The sequence below is a fragment of the Hipposideros armiger genome, unplaced genomic scaffold (assembly GCF_001890085.2).
Source record: "Hipposideros armiger isolate ML-2016 unplaced genomic scaffold, ASM189008v1 scaffold_47, whole genome shotgun sequence".
Lineage (NCBI taxonomy): Eukaryota > Metazoa > Chordata > Mammalia > Chiroptera > Hipposideridae > Hipposideros > Hipposideros armiger.
This window is the reverse complement of record NW_017731397.1, coordinates 3,650,361-3,662,560: the sequence shown is the minus strand read 5'-3', so window position 1 is coordinate 3,662,560 and position 12,200 is coordinate 3,650,361. Positions and strand designations below refer to the sequence as shown.

Below are 12,200 nucleotides of genomic sequence, written 5' to 3'. Positions count from 1 at the left end.
TGGACAAAGAGACCTAATACCGGCCCCGTGGGAGAGAGAGAGAGAGAGAGAGAGAGAGAGGAGGAATGTCCCAAATAGGCAGTTAAGCTGAAAGCAGTAAATCTTAATTCCCTTGAAATGACATGTTTATGTGATGGCCAGCAGCCGATGGAGAGTGTCAGGATCCAAATTAAATTCTACTGTTCAAAAAAAATGAGAATTACAATTTTGTGAATCTGAAGACCCCGTCTGTGGCTCATCACCCCTTTATGGATGGATTTTAAAATATCCACGGTGTGTACATCTTATGAGCCCAACTTTGTAAAAAGAAAGCATGCCCCAAGACTGGAAGGAAGAGATGGAAAGAAAAAGTTAACCATGTTCTCTCACAGTGGGGGTGTGGGGGGGGCGCGTTTTTCACCTCCTATACTCCTACATTTCCTAATTTTCCCAAATTACAAGGTATTAATTAACTTTTTAGAACATAAATAATACCTATGCACAGTGGGAAAAATGCACAAGTGAAAGACACAAAAGAAATAAAAAGTAAACAGTACAGAGGTAAAAATTCTCTTTCCCTTAAGGTATCCATTGTCAACATTTTCCTGTGATTCCTCCCAGGAAAAAATATACCTATATATTTCCTGAATAGAGCATGTATACTACTCTTTGAATGGAACAAAAACCTTTCACTTTGAAAAAAAGAAAGGAAAACCCAGAATCTGAAGTTTTTTTTTTTTGTTTTTTTTTGGAGGGCAGTGTAACTGGCCCTCATATGTGGGATCCGAACCGGGGCCCTCTGGTATCCCAAGCCAGTTCTTAACCATCACACCACTCGGCTGGCCCACAGAATCTGAAGTTTTGAAGCAAACTTCCCTCTAATGCAGCAGGTTCCTTTTCTGTGGTTAAGAAAGTGTTTACTGGGTCTCCTCTCACTATGGAATTTACGTGGTTTGGGGGTTGGAGGATGAGAAGGAGAAGGTTACTCAACAAAACTTTCATGCAAAAAATAAACTGCCCAAGAAATGGAGTTCCTTTGGGGAATTCATGTACAACAGTGTTCCATTTGAGAAGCGTATGATAGGTTTTCGTTTTCTCTTGTTTTATCAAATTATACTCTCTGTGAGTAAAATCCAAATCAGCATATTGAAGAAAAAAAAAAGGCTGCCACTAACTAGGTTAGACTTTAGGGACGTGGGGATAGAGGAGTGGGGAGGCTAGTGTTCACAAACAGGTATCCCAGAGGCGCTGGCTGGGCTCCCAAGGTCGGGAAGGAAGGTTCAGAAATGCAGCCGTGGCAATTAGGAAGTGGCTGGGGGCTGGGACACATAAGAGGGTCATTAATCATGAAGATGAGGCTCTGATGGGTAAGGGAATAGAGGAGGAATGTCTGGGATTGGCTGGGAGACCTTGGGAGGTGGAATTGAAAGAGACTTTGCCTCCTAACGCCTCCAGGTTGGACGTGGGAAGAAAAGTGATTTGATATCTGCGGCCATTCAGAGTGTCCTACCTGCCCTCTGTATGCTCTTCTCTAGGCCACCATTGTAAAGACTGTGAATAACAATGCATGTTTGCTTTGCTGTAGGTTTCTGAGAATGCAAAGCAAACCAAGGGTAAAAAGTAAGAGGGCAATGGGGAGGAGGGACATAATAATTACAGAAGGAAGGCAATTTAGCTAATATAGCCAAGTCAAGAGAAATGACCATTTTGGTTTTCTGACATTGCAGAGACGTGGGATGACGTTCCTTGGTATTGCATTTACTGAGGTACATGAAAAGGAGCTCAGCTACAGTTTACGAACGCTGACACATTACATGTTTACCCAGTGCTGAGACAGAAAGCGAAATAAAATACTAACAGAGCCTCAATTATGGAAAATGCTGCCTTAAGTTTCAAATAGTTGCCAGGCTCTCAGTGGCTGCTTTTGTGGCCAGAACTGCAGCAGAAGGCAGCTTCCCTCCTACATTAACAGAGCCAAGCACCTGAGTCTTATAAAGGAAACTCAATACAAAGGGGTCTGATTGCATTTATCGTTATTATTAAACTCTTGCACAATGGACATTGATGGAGACTCTATATTCAAAAATTTTTAATATTTACATTTAAATGACATATGAAGTGACGACTTATTATATTATTAAAACAAAGAACAGCATCATACATACTCTCTTCCATAATATTTTGGTCTGTTTTCCACCTATATTAAAAAGAAGAAAAATATTAATAATGCATTTGAATTCAATTCAGACAGATAAAAATACTACTCAAATAAACAGAGCTAGAGTCCTGGTAGTAATTGTATTACAGCTTTTATTCCCCAAATCAGAGATCCATGAAATTACGGCATTCACCAACACATTCCACTAACCTGGGGTAGGAATGATCTAAAAATGCCATATTTCTCTCATCATTAGGCTCATTCCTGACCCTATACCAATCACCCAATAAAATAATTTTCAAAGGAAACAAAGTGATGCTTATTTTAATATTAAGGAATTTACAAAGGCGTTACAAGGCTTCATCCTAAAGGAAAAAAAAATGAGTATTTTTAGCATGACTAAAACATAAGCATTTATTCCAATCTTTGTCTAATTGTTTCATTATATATTTACAATAAAAACAAGGACTGCACCTGGATTAAAAAAAATAATAACTTTACTTTGGTCTCTTTCCAGATAGAATCAGTATTCTAACATTCTTATTTTTTTTGACAAATGGCTAATGAGCTAAAATTTACTTGACACCAGAGGCATAAGATATAGAGGACAAGATTTACGACTGGACTGAAAATCACAAGCATTCCAGAAAAGATTTTTCAATCACAAGTTCTGCCCTGGGGTGATCACATCGGATTTTTATCACATATATACAATAATCTACTTTCATAAGAACTTTGTTTTCTTATGTTCTTGATGTTGAGTGGATGAGAAATTAACATGGATCCTCACGTCCAGCTTTTGTTCTTCTGGTCTAACTCCGGGGACACTGAAAATATCGTCAAGCCACATTAAATTATGGATTTTCATTGATGGTATGACAGCACATCGATGTTTATTTACTAGAGTAGAATACAAACCTGCAGCCATTTTATTTACAGTCATTTCTGTCTGCAGTCAAATGGGTAGTTTTCAATGCAGGGCTCACAGGTGGGCACAGTGGTGGGGGTTTCAAGGTACTGGGCAGTTTCCTGACCTACCTCCACCCTCCAAAGGTTGTGGGGATCTGCGTGGGCAGTAGGGACCCAGGGACTAGAGGAAATGGTTCTGGAAGGGGTAGCCAGGAACCCTTGGACCACATTGAGAACAAGCCTGCATTGGACAAGCCTGGCTGGCAGAAAACTAATCATCTAGACACTTCTAAATATGGGCTCACTCTCCTGTGAATTTTACACTTGAAAAGCACTGAACCAAAAGAGGCATTCATAACTCTTAATCTTCAAGGTTTGAAGCCTGCTCAGTAGTATCATTTACAAAGGAAGCTCTAAAAAATGTCATTAATAGAAGCACAAAGTGTACAAAGAGGCACCTTGTTATCTGATGTGTACCATTACTCTACACGCTGGAAAGCTTCTTAATATGAGTTGAACATTTTGTCATTTATATCATTCTGTTGGCTTTCAAAGTTCTTTCTTACTTTTATGATACTGTCGTTAAGTGAATGCAACACCAACACGCCATAGAAGAAATTTAGTACTAGAAAAGCTAATGGAAATAGATAGTATATAATGGGCAAGATATCACTTCATTCTTTGAAAAAGTCAGTATTCCAAATTTTGAAATGACTCCCTATATAGAAGGACAATTTTATTTCTACCTTTTGGGCTAAGCCATAACATACGTTGGCAAATCTGGGGGTAGCTTCCAACCCCATTGCCTTCCTCTATCCTCTTATCTCCCCAAAAGGGAAGAGTAATTCACCTAACTTTTTAAATGGACAGCATGGTAGACAGAGCCTACTACTAACTCCTAGCATTCAGGTAACTAGTTAATGGGTATTGGATTTAGTTGACTCCTAAGAGAACAAATTGCTTTCAGTTCATCAATCAATCATAAAGATAGTATGGCACACTTACTAGGTTCAGGGCTCTGTGCTAAGCCCTGTCATTGTTCACGAAGTAATGACCTCACAGGTGTGAGAGGAAAGGTGTAAGGAGCTCAGTGGTGTCCTGCACTTGCAGCAGGAGAAAACACCACCCCCCCAGATAGGAAAGTCAATATTTATGATGCCTTGAGGGATACCCAGTAAGATCCTGTCTAGGGGGCAGTTGGGTCTAAATGAGGGTCAAATCTGTATATGAAAACCACAAGAAAATAAAACAAGAGCAATGAATTGTATGGGGCAGACTACATAGGGAATATGGCCATGGAATACGTCCCAGATATTGCATGAGATGTATACTAAAATATGATTCTTTATTTGAAATTCAAATTTAACTAAGCATCCTGTTTTTATTTCTTTTTGTCTAAATCTGGCAACCCTACGCAGGGGGAGACGAAAGGTAGACGTAAGAGACGGAAGACAGAGGCTGTGGTCTTCTATTTGATCATTGCTCCCTGGGTCTGGGGCTGTTTTGATAGTAATCTGATCAATCTCTCTTCCCTTTGTTGTCTCTGTAGCTCTTAAAGAAAATATAGCTGTCCTTGTTAATGTTAGAAGGAGAAATAATGGCTGGGATAAAAACCAAACAAACAATAACCCCTTCGTTTTCCTAAGCTTTTTGCTCACAGGAGTCCAAACACAGTCTCTCTCTCCACACTTCACTAAGCTTTTAACCAGTCAAGAGCTTAATTTAAGTTAAACGACCCTAGAAAAATCACAGAACATCCACATTTTTTTTTCAAGGTGGATTCTACTGGATCCTGAGATCCAGACAAAAGCACAGTCAAAAATATCAATTTCCCAAGTATTATTAAAATGCTTTTAGGTAACGATTTAACAATCTGATAAGAATTTATACATAATGTGAAATATTTAAATACCAAGTACGTGATTGTCTGACACTCGGTGGGGTAATTAATAGGTGTGTTTGTGTGTAGTCTCCTGCTGAACTGAACAGGAATTTCATTATCCTTCTTCACTGAGCATGTACTGCAACAAAAATAAACAATGAAATGACATGGCCCAAGATTTGAAAGATATACTCTGTAAATTGGATCTGAGTTGGTAGTGCCACCAGGTACTTGACCTAAAGAAACACTGAAGAGCTAGCCCCTCAGGGAAAAAGTGGGGAGAAACGTGGATACAATGTGCAGTAGGCTTCTACACAAGGCTGACTGGAGAACACTGACATCTGAGGAAGCCCCCTTGCAGCTTCGAGCGGCCCTGCTACTCAAAGGGTGATGAGGGACCAGCAGTACTGGCGTGTCCTGAAGCTTGTCAGAAGTGCAGAATCAGTGCTCATATTCACACTGAAGGCAGAGAAGCTGCCACGCACGTGAGAACTTGTGATAGTGGCCTTTTTAACTGGGAGAATGATCTGAGCTCCAACTTTTTGTAAGTTATTATAACAAATATTGGGATAGGCAGTGTTTGGAGAGCAAAGGGTGCCTGCGCTCATTAAGTGTCTGCAGCATGAGGCAAAAACTGTGAATGCAGAGCCCCGCTGTCAATTCAATTGCTGTGTGACCCTGCGTAGGTTATTAAACTTCTTTGCATTTCATCTTCCCCAATTTTTCAGTAAAACTGGAGTTATAAAATGTATTATTTTAATGAGGCTGTTTGAAAAATTAGATGAGATAATGCATATAAAAACGGTGAGGCTCGGAACACTGTGGTAATATTATAGGTTAACATTTATTGAGTGGCTACTCTGGGCTGGAACAGTCCTTAGGATTCCACATGTTTATCTCATTTAAGCCTCCAAACAACCCTGTGAGGTAAGTGAGTGCTATTATTTTGCAGAGAGCCACTAAATAATTGGCTTGAGGTCACAGAGCTAGTAATTGGCTTCAGGCTCTGTACATATTCCTTTAATTACTGCATTTCCCAGCTTCTTTAGAGCAGGCACCAATGTGAATGCCTATCACACAATTCTACACTTTGGTTAAATAGATTATCTGAATTGTCCTCAAATTTTCTTTGCCATTATTGAATACCTTAAAATCTCTTTGGCATGAATAGAATTCTGTCAATGAGTTAACCAATGAGAACTTGGGATAAATGTGCCCAGATGCAGTGATATTTTGGGTCTCTCAACTACTTCTCTGTAATTTAGAATTAGATGTATTCCAAACTACCTGGTTGATTTTCCAGTTTATTCTTCTAATTTTAAGGAAGAATTCCCAGCATTTTGCAAAGCTTGAAAGGAACAGTAGGGTGACAGCTGCACAGTGAGAGACAGGAAACATAATCCTTAAATGAGTTTGCTTTGTAGTCAGATTATCATTGCCTAGATAAACACAAGTTCTTTTATATTCAACACAAAGACATTTAAAGAATATTGTGAGTCCTCTGTAAACAAGGTTTCCAATTATTGAAAAAACAAAGCTTTTACAATCTCTCAGCAGCTGCTGTATGTTAAGTTTTTACTTAACAGAAATAATTTAATAACCCAATTTAGCAACCTTCTACACACGCAGGTAGACCACTGGATTTTCTGAGATAGATTAAATGCAGAGAAAAGGCTTTTGAGGGGGGATGTGTATTGGCGATATTGGGGTGATTTTATCCAGAAAAAATATATATAGAATTCCTTTCTCTCTAGAAACCAAAGTTCTCTACTGAACAGGTGAGAAGGAAAATGCAAATACTGAAATTTAGGCGCTTGCAGTCAGAGTATAGTATAGAGGGAAAACTGAGCAAACTGGAAAATCTCCCGTTTCTTTTTATCTGGAATTTAAGGCCATTTCCCCCCATCACGGCATTACTTTAAAGCTCCCAGAATTCTGATGGGGCACTGCTGAGGTGAATTCCTTCCTGTCTTGATTAGAATATACTATTAAAAAAAAATCTACTGGCCAGTCTTTCTGCAATAAACCTCCTTCCAAGGTTACCCACAGTTTTGCAAAGCTGTTAAGTCAGGCCCTTTAGTAACTGGCTGTACACAGTCTGCTAACTTATAGAGGTACACACTCCATCAGGTTAGGGGGCTCAGGTACACACTCCATCAGGTTAGGGGTGTTCAGGTACACACTCCATCAGGTTAGGGGGCTCAGGTACACACTCCATCAGCTTAAAGGTGCTCAGGACCAACGCAGTTCCTTTACTAGTTTGTTTGCTGCCTTCTTTTTTCTCCCAGGTTTTACCAGGAATTATAATTTTTAAAACCAGTGATAATTTATTAGGACAAATAAAAAAACAAAAGACTTTCCTTATACCGATGCTTCTCTACTGGGATGGGAGGTGTTTTTTGTTCCCCAGGCGACATGGGGAGGGTGCTACTGGCATCTAATGGGGAGAGTCCATGAACGTTGGTAAAGAACCTACAATACGCAGGACAGCACCCACAACAAAGAATTATCTCACCCCAAATGTGAGCAGGGCTGAGGTTGAGAAACCCTGCTTGAGACTAAAAGAACTTTGTACTCCTGAGTAGTCCCAAAGAAGGTTGTTAAAAAAAAAAATCTTTTTTTGAACCAAAATGCATACAAGCAACAAATACCTTAACTAAAGTAAAATGGAGTAAAAAGGAAGGTAAGAGGAAATATTTGATTTTGATAATACTGATAATTTATAAAAGTTGCTTTGAAGAAAAGACAGAAATATCTCCAACTGCTCAAGGAAGCAGCTCAGATAAATAGAAAACGGAACAGACTAACATCACAATAATATTACTAATGGAATCTTCCTCTCCCCTTGGAAAAACTGTAAACAATCTAACATATAAAAAACACTGAAGAAAAAAATTTACATTATTCCTTGGGAGTAATCAGCCATGATATATGAGTACATAGATGTGAACTGATGTCTAAATCCCATCCTGCTGTTCAACTCTACACATGTTGCTTTGAAATTCTGCCCTGATCACCAGGTTGGAAACAAAACTTTCACCACTCATGGCTCCCCCTGGTCACAGGGGACATCCTGGGAGCTGAAGCATTGTCTGAATGGCTGTCCAGTACCTCACTGACATCCTCATTTCCTAGGTTTCATTCGTATGAGCAACAACACCAAATAAGCATCATATTAAGAGGAAGGTGAATTGCCCAAATTACTTATATTTGGATTTGGAAAGTAATGGAAGCGCGACTCCACTCAAACACACACTCATACAAATACGCACGCCTTACACATTCAGCCCTTTGTCCCTGGCTCTGGTTTTCTCCAGGTTCAGACCTACTGACCCTGACCCAGAACCCCGCTATGGGCAGGGCTCAGGAGGAGCAGAGGGGGAGTCAACACTTAACAGGTGCCTTCAGTGTGTGTGCTTCAGCTCTGCCAACAGGCAAGTCACGTAGAGACTGGCTTTCCCGTTCCGCAGACGAGGAGAGGAAGGCTCCTAGGGTTCCGTTACTTGAAGACCATGCAGTGGCATGGAGATGAAATCCAAACCAACGTCTTACTGGCATCAAGCCCATACTCTTCTCCTATACCAAAAGCAAGGGAAATTGTCCAGGGGACAATAGAGATGATGCACTCATGGAAAACACTGATTCTGCTCTAATAGATGGGTTGATCTCCAAATTGTTAAACCTCTTGACACGTCCATTCTGGAGACGTGGGTGGGCTGATTGCTACAGGAAGGCCTGTCCATCACTTCTAATAGCCAACCTCTTTTACTCCTCATCCCTGGTACCACGCGGGGCATCGTACACCCAGTGCCCAAGCTAGAACTTGCCATCCCATATTCCTTCCTCTCTCCCAGCCCTACTTGCTGTCTGTCACTAAGTCGTTTCCTTTGTATGTAATTTCTTCATTGCCCTGGAAGTGGGCTCTTTCTCTCCATGTTCACTGTGCTATCTATTCACCTGGACCACTGTTATGGTTTTTTCACAGAGGCCTCTGTCCGTACTTTTATCACCCTTCAATTTATCTTTCCCCCTGAGGTCAGAAAACACACATGTCATCATGTCGCTCCCTGCTAAAAATTCCTCACTGGCTCCGCACTGCCATGTGTTCAAAGCTCCACAGCTCAGGGGGACCTTCCCAGACTACCCAACTTAGAATGGCACTTCCTCTCCTTTGTCATATCCCATCTCTCTTCTCTGGTTTACTGGTTTTCTACTACGTTTAGCATCATCTGAGATACTGCACATTTTGCTTGTGTGATTTTTGCCCATCTCTCCCATTCAAATGGAAGCTACACAAGGACAGAGGTTTCTGTGTTTTGCTTACTGCTGTAGTGCCAGAGCTGAAACATAGTAAGTGCCCAATAAATATTTACTGAATAAATGGAAGGCATAGAAGATCTCCCCAATGTGGCCTTGCTTGAGTATCCGGAATATGTCCTTAGCACACACATGGTCTTGCCCTGCCACATCCTCATTCCCCAATTCCCTGTGTTCCTAATACAAAGCTCCTTGTACTTTCTGAAATACACCCTGGTCATTCACACATTGAGGCCATTCTTTGGTCAGGATACTTCCTCTGCCCAAAATTCTAATACCTGCTCTCCAATTCATCTATGCCTGAACTTGGAAAAATCTCACTGATCTTACAAGTAAGAGGCAAATGCTGCCATCCTGGGAGGATCTTTCAGGCTGCCTCACGCCGGCCTAAGTGCTGTTTCCCACCCTCCTGAACTTTATAAAGGCCTGAGTTAGGGCCACGGTCTTACTGAGATAGGGGCCGCTGGCCTCCACGATCTCTAGATGTGAGCTCCCACAGGGAAGGGTTCCTGTCTTTTCATCAAAGCACCCAACAGTGTATCTTGTACAGAGCTCAGTTTCAATGGAAGTAACAAACTGTTTGACAGGAAGCTCTGCTAATGGCCCAACACCCGCTTTCTGGGCTCACCGAAATCTTGAAAGGGGCCTCCAAGAAAATATTGGCAGTCCTGGTGGCTCACAGCTGGCTTTATGCCTCCAAGTCATAGCACGAAACTAGCTCCCCTCCCAGTTTTCTGAGTCTCTAAAGGGTGAAGATGGAAGACCACAGGGAACAACCTTGACATATAAATATCTGTCCGTGGTTCTGCTAACCAAGGTCTTGCACGTTCCCTAGACAAGGGGTGAGCATGTGAACCCGCATAAGCCGCTCAGATGCTCTATTCCCAGAATTTGCAAGTCGAGGAGAAACTATTAAGAGCTGTTAGAGTTGACTCACATGCATGGCAGAGACTAACAGAAACAACAGTGATTGAGTATATTGACCCATTAATCCTTGTCACTTCCCAACAGGTAAGACCTATCATACCCATTTCCAAAAGACAGACGGAGGCACAGAGGAACAGAATACGAAAGCAGGCTCTATTATCCCTAACCATCAAACTCCACTGCCCGGAGGTGAATCCGTCCTGTTTCCTGGGATCCCCACAAAGCCCCTTGTTCAGCTTTTCTTTCCATCCAGAGAATTTCTTCATGTCCTTCCAACCAACCTTTGTCTACCCACCCCCCACTTTTGGGGGGGCTAATTTTAGCCAGATTTGGTTTCTGTTGCTCACAACTGAATCCTAAGTGACATTCTCATTAAATCCCAATTTCTGGGGCTAGAGACCCAGTGGCTATAAGGTTTACCATGCTCCACAGGGAATCCTGACACACGCCCAGCACTTTGGGCAGCAGTTCCAAAACATGGAGAGGATGGATACCTTCCTAGGAGCTTGGGGCACCTTCCTACGACCTCTACCTGGATTTTGATCCACTCTGACAGCAGGCTTCTAAGAACACCCCAAAGCCGAGCCATGGGCAGCACTCGCCTCTCCGGCTGGCCCATCTCATCTTCCCAGCAGTTCATTCTGACCCAGTCTTCTCTGCTATGTCTTCCCTAGCAGATTCCTTGGTTCCATGTGTTGGCCCCCAACACCCGCCTCAGGCCCTCGTTATTTCAACAACCCAGTTAGGTGCACTGCTCTGGCTCTGCCCTGGCACTCTTCGCCTCGGGCTTTGTACTCATCCTCTGGCATCCTGACGCCGCAGCGCCAGGTACAATGGTTCGTTCCTCCCATCGAGCCAAATCCACAGAGGCCATACTGGCCAGGCTGCCTGGCTGGCCTCCCACTAGGCAGGAGCGTCAAACATGATGTCCGTCCTCCTGAGACTCCCTACAGACAGGTACCTTATTTAAAAAAAAAAAAATATCCCATAAAGGAGAATCAAAATCCAGGACTTAATCATGGACGGACATTTTCTCTTAATATCATATCTTCTATCCTCCTTGCTTCAGAACACACTTTTGCCCTTCCTTTGGTCATCAGTGCAGATGACAACCTGAGAATATTCTCTATAGGATAAGGTATCCACTATGAAAGCCACCTTCGTGCCACCTGGTCGCCTGCCTTTCCACACACTAAATAATCCTTGTTCTTTGAACCTTTTCTAATAGGCCCTATTTTCCGATCCTTAATTCATCTTCATTATTCTCCTTGGGACTCTCTTTAAATTCTCCACATACCTCTTAGGCTCAAAGAGCTTCAAGTACCCAATGGAATCCAATCAAATCAAGGGAAAACTAATGTTGCTGGGAAAAAGATTGGGTGAGTACACGCATTTGATTCTTGTTAGTAAATGCCTTCCTTTAAAGCTTAATAATATTTAAGTGATACTATCTGTATCTTGGAAAAGGCAAAGGATGCCCATTATTCTCATTCATCCCCCACTTTTTCCTCCCTCCTTCTAGAAATGTACGAGTTTTCAAATGTATGTATTCAACCGGATGGATAAAATTAATCTACCTAAAGAGAAAGGCAGGAGATGGTAGAACTTGGGAGGTAGTAGAAGTTGGGAGATGGCAGAAATTAAAGACTGCCTAGTGAAATGTTCTCAGGCGTTTTTGCATCACAGCCTCCTATGGACCCTGTTTACACATTTTTTTTCCCTCCCTAATTGTCTCTCCCCAATGGAATTCTAACACTGCAGACAGACTGTGTATCTGTTTAATTCTATATGTATATCTGTTCTTTACTTGTTAAATGAGTACTTTTTTTTTTTTGCGTGCCCCTCAAGAACAAATTCCCCTGCCTTGCGGGTAATGTTGCCCTGCCTCCCACCTTCCAAATTTATTGTCTGGGGAGATCTTCATGGCTTTCAGAATGCTCTTACATTTATTCTTCCACCATGAAGGTGGAATATATGCCTTTGTCCTTCTTCTAGAGGAGAAGCCTGTTAAGAGTGGCAAATTGATTC

General features: G+C 41.7%; 1 protein-coding gene across 3 annotated transcripts in view; it reads right to left on the bottom strand.

Annotated features, from left to right (window-relative positions):
* Positions 1 to 12,200, bottom strand: part of CHN2 (chimerin 2) — a 278,203-nt gene that overhangs the window by 98,989 nt on the left and 167,014 nt on the right. For 2 of the 3 annotated variants that reach the window (XM_019639912.1, XM_019639913.1), the window contains exon 4: positions 2,145 to 2,176. The exons of the other annotated variant lie outside the window; for it this stretch is intronic. In XM_019639912.1, coding sequence (XP_019495457.1) covers positions 2,145 to 2,176 — 32 coding nt within the window. The remainder of the gene's footprint in view (positions 1 to 2,144; positions 2,177 to 12,200) is intronic. 3 annotated transcript variants of the gene reach the window in all.